This window comes from Bidens hawaiensis, unplaced genomic scaffold, assembly GCF_021521415.1.
Source record: "Bidens hawaiensis isolate Kalapana, Puna unplaced genomic scaffold, B.hawaiensis_p1.1 tig00007952_1, whole genome shotgun sequence".
In the NCBI taxonomy this organism is placed as follows: Eukaryota; Viridiplantae; Streptophyta; class Magnoliopsida; order Asterales; family Asteraceae; genus Bidens; species Bidens hawaiensis.
The window spans coordinates 609,111-625,221 of record NW_027491553.1 but is presented as its reverse complement, the minus strand read 5'-3'; the positions used below and the strand labels follow the sequence as shown (position 1 = coordinate 625,221).

The following is a 16,111-nucleotide window of genomic DNA, read 5'->3' as shown; positions in this document are numbered from 1 at the left end:
TTTTTTTCATAACTTTTAGTTGGCTGGTTTTGAAAATTTTGAACCGTATCAAACAGTTTGATTTACAGTTTGTATCGAAAACCAGCTGTATAAAACCGAACCGGATACGACTATATGATTTAATCATATTATTTTTTTTATATTTTATGCTATATATACATATAAATATATTTCTAGGTATAATAAAATTAAAATGATACCATATATTTCTTCCTATTTTAATAAAGTAAAATAAATGATACACAATGAATATCCCGCCAAAACCATTGGGTCAATAATTATCCGATAACAAAATTTGGATCCTTCCAACCATCGCTATCTTCTTCTTTTCTCTCATCACCATAATATCTTTTCCTACTCAGACAATGGATTCAAGCAATCATACTCTGTCATGTTATCGGACTCAGTTCTCTATTGCATCTGGTGGCCAAAAACTTCCCAATCGTTGGACCCCGAGGAACCTACCAATCAGATTTTGGATCCTTCTAAACAAACGGTTTAACTCTACCAACAACAAAATCCCTGGTAATTTTGTTTATGAAATTTTAAATTAGTTTGTTTATATGAGATTGAAAAATCAGATCTGGTAATATTGTTTATCAAATCTTATATTAGTTTGTTTATATGAGTATTTGAAGAATCAAATATTATGCAATTAGTTTGTTTATAAGACTTATCGAAGAATCAAATATATGCAATTAGTGAAGAATCGAATATTTGCAGGTTCAATTTACTTTTCTTCATTTGCATTCATCTTTTGTTACATATCCAGATTATTATTATTTACTTTATTTCATATATTAATCTTTAGTATTGATTGTAGTTTGATTTAGGTTTTCTTATTTTCAGGGTAGATTGTAGTTTTAATTAATTTTCAGTTGTCTAGAAAGGATTTGAGTGATTTTATTTGTTTAATTTTTTTTCATTGCTCTGCTCACCTTTTTTTTATGATCATCTTATTTGATTCTGACTGTAAACTATCATAATTTGAGTGTAGCATTTTTCATAGAAGTAATTATCTCATGTTCAATCACTTGGACTCTTTTTTTTGTCATAGAAGTATCATTAGAAAGTAATTATCAACTAAAAATAATGAGATTTGATAATCAGGTTTGATGGTGTTGAATGTTAAACCATCTTTATTTGAATATCGGTTATTGAATAATTTTCATTAAAATAGGCCTTATCATGGAGGTGTTTGGATGGTAACTGCTAATACCTCTAGCCATCATGGCTCTGTTCCAGCTCCAGGTCTTGTGCACCATCTGAATTTACTAATTTAGGATACGAAATGGGCTGATTGCTTAGGTTAAAGTATCAAATTGGTCCCGGTCGAAAAACGAGTTGTTTTATATAAAAACATGGATTTCCTTTATTTGTTACCTGAATGGCTGATTAACACAATCTTCATTTAACATAATTCAATCTTAATTGTTTTTACAAAACCCTACTCTAATCCCTCTTATATATAAATACACAACCAATTGAGAATATTACTATTGCAATCGATCATTGAAACACGAGTTGTTTTATATAATGGTATTTTCTTAAAGGACAAATTCACTATTGGTAACAAATTCCACGATAAGTTAAATGACTAAATATAACAAACTTTTCACAGTATTCTAAATTATATTACCTGCATTTAGGATTTTAGTTTTAAAGTTGTCAGTTTATTATATTTATACTATATATATTTCAATTTATACCAGAGTTCTATTTAATAAAATTATATTTTCAAATTCTAACAATATTATATTTATAAACATTATACTTAAAACATAGAAAGGAACAATATATTTTTAAACTTGATTTAAGAAAAGATACACCAACGTTTTCTTTTAAGGGAGAAAAACATGGATTTCCTTTATTTGTTACCTAAATGGCTGATCAACCCAATCTTCATTTAACATAAACAAATCTTAATTGTTTTTACAAAACCCTACTCTAATCCCTCTTATATATAAATACACAACCAATTGAGAAACTATTGCAATCGATCATTGTGTTCTTGATTATATCAGCTAAAACAGACCTTTGGTATTGTAAGTTTTTTATTTCTTATTTATGTCTTCTCATATAATTTATCATGCAATCACATATCAAAAATTCCAACTTCAGGTTAATGGCTTCATCAAAAATCACTTTGTTTAAGGATTTAAATAATCAAATGTCGGATTTCATACTTAAAGGGCGAGTTATACGTTTATGGAGACAACCTGCCAATAAAAGGCCATCAGAAACATATAGTATTGAACTGATACTTCTCGACACACAGGTATTACACAATTAGTTTTTCAGTAATTATTTTTCTTTGTTGAGTATGTATGCACATGTCTTTATTGTAATAATATGTATAGGGCTCCAAGATTCAGGTCACCGTTTTAAATCAATATGTGTCTAAGTTCAAAAGATATCTGCAAGAAAGATTATGCCTACAAATTTCAAATGCTAAACTTGGATCTAATAAAGGCAATCAAAAGTTTTGTGACAATCCCCACAAGGTTTCGTTTTTTGATGATACAAAGGTTACTATTTGTGAGGATTTTGGAGGATCCATTCACGGCTTGAACTTGGTCTCCTTTGAAGATATCGAACACTACAAACTTCCAACTGATATATCTTTAGGTTCATAATCAAATTATTTAACTTTATTTTTTCTTAGAATTCAATTATTTACTTATAATTCAATCTATCAACTGAGAGTTAATTTAACATTTAATTTTTTCAGATATAATTGCATATGTATCTACATGCTCTGAAATAAAGGAATTGAAACTGAAGAATGGCAAGGATTCCAAGCATTGTGTTGCGACAATTAATGATTTGGAGTGCCCACTATTTCATACATTCTTTTCTTTTTTGTAGTAAAGATAACATATAAAGATTGTATTTAATAGTTTTATTTAAATGTTGCAGGGGAAACAACCTGCAGTTGACATTATGGGATGAATATGCAGATCAACTCACCACTTACAAGAGAAAAAATCCCACTGTTGAGCCAGTCGTCGTAATTTTGCAATTTGCAAAGTACAAAAAATGGGATGGTAAAAACAAAATTTGTTTAATATTAAGTATATTATTATTGAAGTTATAAATTTTACTTTTATGTTTTATCTATTTTGCAGCCGGTCCATCAGTGTCCAATATGTATTATGGTAGCAAACTTTATATCAATACTGAACTTCCAGAGATAGAAGAATTTAGAAACAGGTTGTTATAATGTTCAATAAATCGTATATTAAACAAGAGCCAAGGACAGTCTCTTTCAAGAGTTGGTTTATTCTTAAGATGTCCGGTTTTTTCCCATGGACAACTATATGTTGCGTTATCTAGAGTAACCAGTAGGCGAGGTCTAAAACTTCTTATATTAGATGAAGATGGGAATACTTGTGATAAAACAATAAATGTTGTTTATAAAGAAATTTTCTTAAATTTGTAAATTTGAGATTTTAGAATACATATTATTGCTTTTAATATATATATACATTTATCTTTTACCTTTAATTTTGTTATTTTATTAACTGATTTTATATATTTGAACAATTAACAAATTTCGTGTATTTTAGTTATCCAGACTAACAAGTACATGTGATCTCCAGTAGATGTGATCTAAAACTCTTATATTCGATGAACATGGGAATTCATTTTATTTATTTTAACATTTAACGAATCCCGTGTATTACACGGGTTCTAAAACTAGTTTACTAATATTAACACAGTAACACTAACAAAATAAAATGTGAAACGCACGGCTTGTGTTTGAACTTGTGTTCTGGATAGCTTGGGTTTTATTTTGTGTTTTGCTTATATTTAGACCAATTGTGTTTAAAACATGTAAACTTTAGCTGATTATAAAATGTTTTACTATACATATATCATACCGTATTTTGGACATCATGTATAAATCTAGCAAGCCCCTACCGTGAAACAAAACCGGAACCAAATCGTTACTAACGGTTCGGTTTGGTTTAGATTAACAGTTCTACGGTTTGGTTTTGGTTTATGAAAATAAAAAACCGCTACTAATGGTTTGGTTCACGGTTTGACCTAAAAACCGCGAAAACTAGACCATGAACACCCATATCTCCTATTCAGCCGTCCCAAAACCGACCCCCACATGTTAAATATTTTCCTTGAATACTCCCATAGGCCCACTAAAACCCATCTGTCATGAACCTCTGTTTATTATTTTGATGGGCTCAACTTAACTTCAGTCTACTTCACATAGTTGCAGCCCAAACCTTTTCTTGTTGAAACCCATCGATACCTCTTTATTACATTTGATGCAAATCATGCAATTCCACAAGAACTTGACTTAGCTTAAATATAATAATGATTATTACACATCTTAATCTTAAATCTTAAATATCTATAAACGAAATCTCTCTACATTTACTCAAGCCATCATATTTTATTTTATATAAATGGAAGCTTTTGATGCATTTGACCTGAATTCACGGGTACGGGTTTCACCAAACCCATATAGCCCTTAAACGGGTTCTAACATCTCATTAAAATTAAAATTAATCTCACCAAATATATGATATGAAAATCCTATAAAGTAGGGATATACAAAAAATTAATATCCTATTTTTTTTTAAAAAATATATTATTTATAATTAAGAAACAATTTTATGGTAAAAAAAATAAACGGTTCATGAGTCTCACTAAATCCAGATAGCTTTATATCGGGTTATAACATCTCATTTATTTGTGAAACATTTTCATCATCAAATCCTAAGTATATTATTAACTTACTTATAATAAATAAAATCAAAAAATTATTTGAGTTTGGTGAGACCCATGACCCACTTATTTTTTTTTACTATAAAATTTGTTTCTTAATTATAAATAATAACTTTTAACAAAAAAGTTGGATACTAATTTTAAATATATCCCTATTTTATTGGATTTTCATATTGATATTTAGTAAGATTAATTTATAATTTAATGAGATGTTATAACGCGTTTATGTGCTATCTGAGTTTGATGTGACCTATACCCGTGAATTCAGGTCAAATGCCTTAAAAGTCTTTATTTACAAATAAAATAATCTGGTGGCTTTAGAGAATATAGAAATGTTTCGTTTATATATATTTAAGATAGTCTGAAACATTATTTTAAGCCTGGAAATTTTAATTATGGATCATCAGAAAAACACCTATAGTTGTTTTAACACTAATCAAAAGTTAATTTATTTGTGACCTTTAAAGTTTTACCAATGGGTATACTTGGGTTACTCGTCTTTGTTGGCCGTTAAAAAAATAAAAATAACAAAATGAACTTATTTATAGACATATGCATAATATGACTATAAAATACTTAAAAGGAATATTGGTCTTAAATAATCTCAACTATGTCATATTGGTAAATAATAGTCTCAACTTTACAATTGTCTGCTGACTGTTCCAACAATTGGTGTATTTGTTTTTAACGGACCGCGACTAATGGATGACTAACTCTGTTAGTGATTTGCTGACGTGACACGCCTAGTTGTAAAAAATGGCTTATATGGCAACTTATGTGGCAACCACCACCAACGACAACCCTAGATCTCAATAAACCCATCATCTTCTTACTTCCACCATCTACAGCTCGACGAGTTTGTAAAGACGTTCAACGACGAGGAACGTGAATTAAAAGTGCCGGTTTAATAAAATAACGTTTATTTTATACTAAATATTAATTATCTTAATCATTTAAACCATTAAAAACCTTTATAAAAAATAATAACAAAAACCGTGTCTTGGGGGGGGGGGGGGGGGCTCGAACCCGCGCCCCTTTCCGGTTCAATGGTTTGAACACACCACACACACTAGCCATCAGGGCTGGTGTGGCAGTTGGTTATATGATATTAAGATGAAAACAAAAGTTTAAGTATAATAACTGATAACACCCCATTGATTGTAAACCCTAGTAAACTCAATCAATCAATCGGTTAATTGTTTGCATAATTAATGTTAGGGCTATTGTAAAAAAAATTAGCGCGACCACGATGCATATATTGATTACCTTGTGTGATACTGAATTAAGGGAGAACGATGAACACAACCCAGTTGTCTGACTTGGACTTCGATATAGGTCTTAACAACGAGGTTTGAATCAATTGAGTTAGGGTTAAGAGTCGTTGGGTTGATAAGGTGGTGTAGGAGCGTTTAATTGTATCATGATTAATCCTAACTGGTATAACAATGATTTGATAATAAGTGGTTTGATATTTTAATAAACCAAATCAAAACGATCGCGTTTTCTAAATAATCGTGTTGGTGAGAGTCGCAAAAGACCTATAAACAGTCTGCCAAGATCAATTCAAATTATATCACGAGAATTAAGATCAAGAAAGGAATCGGGTCACGAGTTGGGCATGGTACAGGTTTCTGGTATGGGTTTGAATCAAGGGTAAACGAGTTTTAGTATAATAGCTAGCGAGATTTGCAAATAAGTCCTTCCATTTTTTGTATGGATACATAAAGAGGTAAAACCTAGTTTAGGGTTGAATATATATTTGATTGAGAGTTTATTTGATAAATAAACATATATAATAAAAAATTAATAATCGATAAATGGGATATGTTGTTGATTAAATAACCCGAAAACGATAACGGGTCGGGTATTGGTATTTAATATAATATATGAAAACCCGAATTGTTGCAGTATCCCTTACTTTTGGGAATTTCTTCCCGAAATTAGATAATACTAAAACAATTTAGTGTTGGAATAGATAAAATTTGAGAAAATAAAAAAAATTGCAGATAAAATTTATAATTTATCATAATGTGGTACTTTGAGTAGTCGGTGCAACGCTACAAATGACAATCCAACAAAGACACTTATATATAGAATGTACCAGCGGCGTATCCACCATGTCTGTATCATCATAACATTGGTCCCGTTAATCCAAAGCTACTTTCGGTTCTAAATTATGACTCACGGTTGTATGTACGATGATTTCATGAGAGGACTTTGGTAATTACGTATGCATCCATAACTTCTTAGATCGCCGGATGGTCCGCATAACTCGTTCCATCGTGCGGGTTACAGAAACATTTGAAAGGCACAATTTAAAAAAAAACAAAAGCTTTAATAAATCTTGATATAAACCAAAAGATCATAATTATATTGAATATTGCTAGATATGAATTAAAATTTCGAATTGTTTTAAATAAAATATTAAAATTCATAAAACATCTTTCGATAACAGAATATAAACCTTGAAAGTTTGAGAAGGAAAGGATTCCTTATGGTTGAGATTGAAACGGATTATGATAATTGGGGACAAGAAATAAATTAGAAGTACGATATCATAGTCAGTTGTCTTTTGAAAGATAAGATAAATTTTGTATTGTGTGAGATAAACACTTAAAATTGATGGGTTATCCAAATTGAAGTTGTTAAAATCCAAAATCGAATAAAGAGTGTTTACAAAATAGGTTTCAATATGAATGACGAAAGCAGTAAAAATTTTCATTTAGAAACTTAATTAAGATTGATTTGATTAAATCTTGATTTGAAACACCTTATAAAAACTAGAGTAATTGAGGTTAATGGATAGAGATTTATTGGCTAGGTTGATTTGAACGGGATGCGAAAGCAAAGTCTAGTTGGGGTAGGTTTGGTAAACTTGAATTTTTTGTTGTTATTGCTATGAGGATAAGTAGGGGTAAATGAATTGAATTTATTAGCAACGAAGTTAATGAACAAGATTGAATTGATTGTATTTATGTTTTGATAATTGAGTTTATATATTAGAGATCACATGAGTTATCTCTTTGACTATACTTGTGGCCATAAGGCGGTTATAGAAGCTAAAATGATTGATATTGTTTAATTTTGAGAAAACATTCTATGGTTAAATAATGTAAAATCCTAAAATTTTCATATTTAATAAAAGAAAATCACGTTTAGTTACTGGGTATAAATAATTAATTAGTATTAACAAAGAAAAGATCACGGACTTGGATTAATTATGGTGGATTAAAGGGTAATGGACCTTAGGTCCATGTGCTTTAAGGGATATAAATACCCCCTTAAACCATCCTAAAACCCTAAATCCTCATTCCATCTTTCCATATTTGCCTACACACTCCAAACACACACACACACACACAGCCACTTTCGGCCGTGAGGGTGAGAGAGAGAAAGATCCAAGGCCAAACAAACGTTGATTCTTTATAGATCTTCATTATACAAGATAGATACAAGATCTAAAGTTCATAACCAAGATAACCGACACCTAAAGAACGCATAAAGGTATGTTCTTGATCTTAAAGTTTACATTTTTATAAACGGTTAGTCTCGAAACGTAAACCTAGAGTAGATCGGGTATAAACGAGTATTAAAGTAGCAAACTTGATGTTAAAATGAACTTAACGAACCTGCGGTTATGAACGGCTAGTTAACGAAAGACCCTAGATCTTGTTTTAAACGTTTTTAAGCCTAAAGGTCCAAACTTTATGCTTTTCCGGGCCGAGTTTTAACCGAAAATGATCAGGGGAATGTTCGCGGGATTGGTTAGTATCATATAAAATGGTTACACGTTGAAACGGAGATGACTATGGGGGTTAAGAACGAACCCGTAGCTGCTGCTACAAGTTCGCTGAGCAAGTTCGTTCACATATAAGTTCGCGCGTATAACAAGTTCGCCTGCTGTTAACTTCACCGTATATAAGTTCGCCTGATATCTAAGTTTACTTATATATAAGTTCGCTGGATATCTAAGTTCGCTTATATCTAATTTCGCTTATATATAAGTTCACATGATATCTAAGTTCGCTTAAATTGGGACCGGGATACATGGAGACCTGTATATGTATACATATATGTGCATACGCATGAAGGTATACAATGTAAGGACCTAAGGGATAAAATACTAGAATGCTAAAATAAATGAAACCCTAAATATGTTAAGTAGAAGTAATACAGTACTAGACCACGAATCAAGCAAACGAATTAGGCTTAATTCGCTGTAACGAATGAGTGGGTGAATAAAAATAATAGTTTAAAATCCTAATGGAAAATGCGTTAAGACAGTTAATGAAAATAAATTTTTTCCAAGCTGGTTGGCAGCTTCTCCCCAGCCAGGGGCTCTGCCCCTTGAACCCCGCTAGGGGCTGCTGCCCCTAGAACCCCGCTGCCAGGGGCGCTGCCCCCAGACCCCCGTTCGTTGAGGGTTACGATTAAACTAGAAATACGTTATGGAAAGTGATAGTAATTAATACGCATATTTGTTATACAGTTAGCCGTGCACAACTAAAGAAAGGGATTACAATTAACGTGAACATAACCGCATTCAGGTGAGTTTCTAGCCCCATTCCTTGTTATGTTTTCGGCGGCTGTGTGCATACTCGATGTGATAGTTAATACACTTACTTAAATGGTAAGTGTATGCCATGTATGATTTATGTGATAGTTATATGTTATGAATGTGAAGGAAAGATTGTCGGTACGCGAACGATCTTCGGATATTGCACGTATTGTTAGGGGAGGGATGTATTAGTTATTATGTTATGAATGTGAAGGAAAGTTTTTCAGTACGTGAACGATCTTCGGATATTGCACGTATTGATAAGGGAGGTATGTATATAAAAAATGAATGTTATGGTAGATATATGTACAACATATGAGTATGTGTAAATGATTAAAGAAAGTATATGTATGCTACGGGTATGTAAAGATAGTATGTATGAAGATGAAGAAGTAAGGGATCAGACACTAATAATATCTGAGATAGAGAAGGACATGGGGATCAGACCCTAATAATATCTGAGATAGAATGGACAGTAATTATATAGTATGAAAGTATGTATGAAATTATGTATTGAAAGTAAATTAGTAAAGTAATTATTATGTATCTTCGGATGCATAATGGAAGGTATGTATATGTATTGTATGATGTATGATTAACTAGAACTCACTCAGCGTAGCTGACTTTTAGTATGCACGCAGATGAGTAGGATGAGGCAGCTCGCTTGAGGGGAACGCGCAGCATTGAATAAGAGACTGGCATCGGAAAGCTCAAGACGTTCATGTTTGATGTTTAGTTTATTTTGAAAGACAAGATGATGTTTTAAGTTGAAATATGGATTTATATGAAATGTTTTATGAAAGTTTTTATATTCCGCGTATGTTTTTATTAACTCTGATGATTAGAACTATGTTGATGAGTAAATGCAACGTCCAATGTAGGGCTATGTAGGGCACCGGTAACAAGGCCTTACAAATAAGATAAGAAGTCATGAGAGGATTGTTATATTCTGAATTTCATATGAACTATTGAGAAAAAAATTTTATGTGTTATACTTGTGTTTATTCATAACTTAAAGATAAGTTAGAATTTAAATGATAATCAATGAGATGAATGAGTTTTATCAAACATGAAAAATTGAGATGTTAACACCTAAGAGTTTGGAGATGATAACTTGAAATATATTTGATAATTTTATGAGTTCGATGAGTTATTTGAAATAGATTTGATAGTTGAATACGTGATATCAAGAGTATGAGAAAACCATTTGTTTAATAATCAGTGTAATAATGATATTGAAATTATTTGATAGTTTAATAATAGGATGAGATGTGTATAAGAAAACCAAAATAGAATGCTTAACGTTTTTGATAACTTTATGAATGTGAAGAGATGATTAAGAGAAAGTCAATCCCGTAACAAGATATAAAGTGTTTAGTCTTGATGAAGGAATGATTTGTGTCCAATCATAAAAAAATGTTTTTGAGTATATGAAAAAATCGAATCGATAAATCATGATGCGAATGTGATTGAGTAACTGATTAATTGAGAAATTAAATTAAATTAAATCAAATCATAGATTGTTTCAAATGAAATCAAATATATCAACAAATAAACAAATAACAAATGTTCTTCGATGTGTTGGGTTTCTCATGAGGTTTCCTTGACATTTTCTTCCCCCAACTTGTTAGCATACAAAAAAAAAAAAAAACGAATGTGTGAGTTGGGCTTCCCATGAACTTGTTCATGGAATTTTATATGCCCAACTAAATAACATATCAGCAATATCATTGAGTTCGTCAGCCCATGAGCGTTACATGGCGTTTTAACCTACCAAACTAAATATGAATAAATGAAAGTAAACATGAGTAGTTGAACCATCTCATGTATCACCACAGATGATAATGCTCCAACAAAATATCACAAATAAAATGAATTGTGCAAATGAAAAGTTAGCGTGTCCATGGAGTCCCATGGTTTTCCACCCGACTAGACATTTAACATAAATAAAACACAATAAAGAAAGTAACCGTTTAGCCGAATACGTTAAATGCGTGAAGTGTCGGTCGTAAGAAAAATTTCCACTTTGACGAGGAATCTTGTCACACTCCCTAGTTTTAAGTGAAAAAGAACATAAACAAGGCTACAGAATTCTCAATGAATTTCCCAATAATGAAAACAATCAACTAACATTAAATGAAAATATTTTGAGAGGAGTCATAAAAAAAATATTTTGAGAGTGAGACATAGTCTCGGAGTTATAAAAATACTTTGATGGTGAAGCATAACTTCGGAGTTATGTGTGCACGACAATAAAAGTAAACAATTAATTAAGTAATTGAATAAGCACTTAATCTAGCAGGTAATTACGTAAGCTGTAAATAATTAAATATAACGCATATAAGGTAAACAAATAAGCATGTATGAGGTCCTAAGCATATGTCTAGGACTTTTTCTAAAGGTCTATCTTAAACCTTCGGCTCTGATACCAATATGTCACACCCCAACCTAAGAGAGAAATATCGGGGCGCGAACTGATTTGTTGAGAGCTCACATGGTACTATCATGCAATTGTAAAGTGACAATATCTAATTAATTATTTTAAATAAAAACAATTTTCATTTAAGTACATAAAGTATAAAGAAATTACCAAACAACTCTTATAATCTTAAATAGGTTTTAAATTCTAAAAGGCATCTGTACGTGATCTTCATCTTGCGAAACAATCCAACCTGATAACCCGCAAATGCGTGCAATATATATATATATATATATATATATATATATATATATATATATATTGTCAACAAGAGGTTGAGTGATAAAATCACCAGTTATAAAATAATATAATAATAAATAAGAATATATATATAAAGAGCAAAACTGTTATATGTGAGTATAAACAATCAAACCATAGCATGTAATATTATACTCAAATAATGATGTGTGGGCTAAACCGTTGCCATGTGAATCGAGAGTTGGTTACCATAATTGAGTTGTCGGTGAAACCATTGTCATGCAATTAGACGCCGGCCACTATGACATAATTGATTAATATGATGGACATCTCCGAATTCGATAAATAAACACAAAAGCAGATAACAAGTAGCAAGTAGTCATTCAATTGATACACAACGCGAATATTAACAGTTTGCATTTGATAGTACAATGTAGAAATGGAGTTTGATATAATGCACACATAAGTCCCTAAAAGTATTTAAAAACAGTAAAATAGGGGAGTGATTACTCACCTAACTAGATGAACGCAATACAAGTGATGATGTGAGAAAGTTAAACAATTCGGGATTCATCGTCAAGGATTCGTAGTTATATAATATTATGAGTTATTTGTTAATGATATAACATGTAAAATGAATTTAAGATTTCGATGTGATTTGTGTTACGATTGTGATTAGAATGTTATCGATCGAACAATTGATTTATAACGTTTATTATTATTGTAAATATATTATTGTCTATCATTTATTCATAAAATTATTAGCTTTATTATTTAGAAAATACCATTAATATACAATTTTATAAATAAAATATGAGATATAATACAATTACATAAATACTTAAATGAATAAATGATTAAATAAATATAATGAAATTATACAAAAAAATACAACTTGTAATATAATAAATAACTTAATACTCATGTTTAAATATATAATTATCATATAATATATATTTTGGGATCTTTAACGAAAATCTAATGGTATAAATATAGATAACACGTTTAATATGTTTATCATATTTTTTTGTTTAAAAATAATACATATATATAACATACACACACACACACACACACAACGATTTTTTAAAAACATTCAACGACGAGGAAAGTGAATTAAAAGTGTCGGTTTAATAAAATAACGTTTATTTTATACCAAATATTTATTATACTAATAATAATCATTTACACCTTTAAAAAAATAAATAATTAAAACCGCGTCCATAGGGCTCGAACCCGCGCCCTTGACCGGTTCAATGTTTTGAACACACACACACACCAGCCCTGACCGCCCATCAGGGCTGGTGTGTCAGTTGTTTATATGATGAAAACAAAAGTTTAAGTATAATAACTAATAACAACCCATTCATTATAAACCCTAGAAGATTCAATCAATCAATCGGTTAATTGTTTGCTTAATTAATGCTAGGGCTATTGTAAACAGATTAGTGCGACCACGGTGCATATATTAATTACCTTGCGTGATACTGAATTAAGGGAGAACAACGAACACAGCCCAACTGTCTGACTTGGACTTTGATACAGGGCTTAACAGCGAGGTTTGAATCAGTTGAGTTAGGGTTGAGAGTAGTTGGGTTGATAAGGTGGTGTAGGAGCGTTTAATTGTATTATAATTTGTAACATCCCGTTTTATATAAAAAATATTTGAAATATTATATTTCAAATATTAGTAAACGAGTAACGAGTAAAACAACTCATTAAAATATGAGGTGTTCCAGACGAGTGTTCGGTACTAACTAATATCGTTTAAAAGATATAATAATATAAAAAGAATTATTATAATAAAATATTGTGAAGACATGAAAGTGCATGGTGATAAGTGTAGTGAAGTTTATAATAATAATAATAATAATAATAATATGATGGTATAATGATGGATGATGTGGTATTCTTACAAACCAAGTTACTTGAAATAATGATGGCGCATTGCACTTGAGATAGGATATACATACTTCATTAAAATAAATAGAAAAAAAATAATGGGATAAAGTTGAGATAACTTCCATCCGAAGACTTGTTTCATGCCATGCATATATATATATATATATATATATCTTCACATTTAGCTAAAAGGAAATAAAAAATACCTTTAGCATATAATAACAAATTGGGTGAGGCTATTAGGAAAAGAGAGAATACAAATGTTGTAGTACACAAGTTTCAATCCCAGGCGTTTTGTTAGCTATAGTCGAATTACTAACACCAAGAGGTAAGTACACAAACCATAATTATGTTATTTTATAAACGTTTCATATATGTTTATTTTGATATGCATAGATATGATTATTTGAGAAATGATTGTGGATCAAAGTATGTGAATTAATGTGTGCTTAAAATGAGGCTATAGCGTAAAATTAAATATAGTGGTATGCCTCTAATAAAAATACAGGTTACGAGTCCTGAGGGTTTCTGTAAGTCCCCCCGGGGCGTCGCCGATCGATATCGAAACAACTTCGCGGGCTTGGGCCAGTAGGCGAAGTTGTTACAACTTCGTTAACAACTTCGCCTCTAACTTCGCCTATGGCGAAGTTGTCCTAACTTCGTACATCGTTTCCGCTTATCAGAATTGCATAGCGACGGTCACAAAATGCACCAACAGTTTCGGTTTTTGAAACTCCAAAATTTTAATACTATATATAAAAGATTTCGGGAGTTGAAATCTTAAGGGGTTCGGGTGTTGAACCCCAAATATAAAAGGGGAGATAATAACCCTCATGGGTTAAGAATGAGCTCATAAGGAATTTGAGTGTTGAATTCTCAAAGAATAATGAGGAGTAACATTAAGGATTTCGGGTGTTAAAATCCCAAGGAATTCGGGTGTTGAATTCTTAAATAATAAGGTGGAGTAAATATAAGGATTTCGGGTGTTGAAATCCCAAGGAATTTGAGTGTTAAGTTTCAGATGAAAATAAAACATATTTTTATGAAATGGTGTACTTAGCGAAAGCTAATAAAAATATGTTTTAAAAAGTTTTCAGGAAAACACGCCTAGATGGTTGAAGCTTCATGGACGAAACTGGACTGGCAAGAGAACCATACTCTCGTGTTTAATAGTTTCTATAATTAAGTTTGTTTTAAACATATATGCTATCTTGAAAAATATATATTATTATAAAATAAAACGTCACCACGAGTGACAAGTTTTGGATATAAATTGGGACCTACTCTGATATATTTGGTGAAAGTAATATTTATAAAAAAAAAATAAAAAAATAGGGTGTTTCATGATTAATCCTAACTGGTATAACAATTATTTGATAATAAGCGGTTTGATATTTTAATAAACCAAATCAAAACGGTCGTGTATTCTAAATTAACCATGTCGGTGAGAGTCGCAAAAGACCTATAAACAGCCTGCCAAGATCAATTCAAAATATACCACGAGAATTAAGGATTAAGAAAGGAATCAGCTCACGAGTTGGGCATGGTACGGGTTTCTGGTATGGGTTTGGATCAAGGGTAAACGGGTTTTAGTATAATAACTAGCTAGACTTGCTAAAATAAGTCCTTCCAGTTCTTATAAGGATAAATAAAGAGGTAAAACCTAGTTTAGGGTTGAATATGTATGTAACTGAAAGTTATTTTGATAAATAAACATATATAATAAACAATCATAATAAAATATTAATAACTCGATAAATGGGATATATTGTTGATTAAAATTATCCGAAAACGATAACGGATCGGGTATTGGTTTTTAATATAATATATGAAAACCCGAGTTGTTACACAACTTTCTTCTTCGTCAACACCTGCAACCTTTGTTAACCACATCTACCGCCCGTCACCGCCTGCAACCTCTGTCCCACCCTCCGCCACCGCCGCCTCCACCACCACCCGCAACTTCTGTTATGCACCTCTGCAACCTTCGATTTTCTTTAATCAATAAACCTTTAAAATTCGAATCAGTAAACCTCAAATGCATTTGATGGATGTTTGAAACTTGAATTGATGAATGGCAGAGATAGATGGTGGTGATACAGTGGTTACCTGATTGGGTTTATAACTTGTGTTTGCTAACGTTTCAGTGGTGTATCAGAGAAATTTGGGGTTTGGTCAGTGGAACAAAACAAAAGCAACGTACCAGGAGACTTATGAAGAAAAGA

The 16,111-nt window shown here is 31.2% G+C and overlaps 1 protein-coding gene across 1 annotated transcript; it reads left to right on the top strand.

The window, feature by feature from the left end:
* The first annotated feature begins 462 nt into the window (after window positions 1–462).
* Window positions 463–3,223, top strand: LOC143636432 (uncharacterized). Its single transcript, XM_077104024.1, has 6 exons — window positions 463–525; window positions 2,122–2,278; window positions 2,361–2,628; window positions 2,732–2,831; window positions 2,920–3,047; window positions 3,129–3,223. Exons 2-6 carry the CDS (start codon window positions 2,126–2,128, stop codon window positions 3,221–3,223), a joined length of 744 nt encoding a protein of 247 aa, XP_076960139.1. The 5' UTR covers window positions 463–525; window positions 2,122–2,125.
* The last annotated feature ends 12,888 nt before the right edge of the window (window positions 3,224–16,111 follow it).

Coding starts and splice junctions, on each gene's coding strand:
- LOC143636432 (XM_077104024.1), top strand. CDS start 2,126: ATGGCTTCATCAAAAATCACTTTGTTTAAGGATTTAAATAATCAAATG. Junction 2,279..2,360: donor TGATACTTCTCGACACACAG/GTATTACACAAT, acceptor TAATATGTATAG/GGCTCCAAGATTCAGGTCAC. Junction 2,629..2,731: donor TCCAACTGATATATCTTTAG/GTTCATAATCAA, acceptor TAATTTTTTCAG/ATATAATTGCATATGTATCT.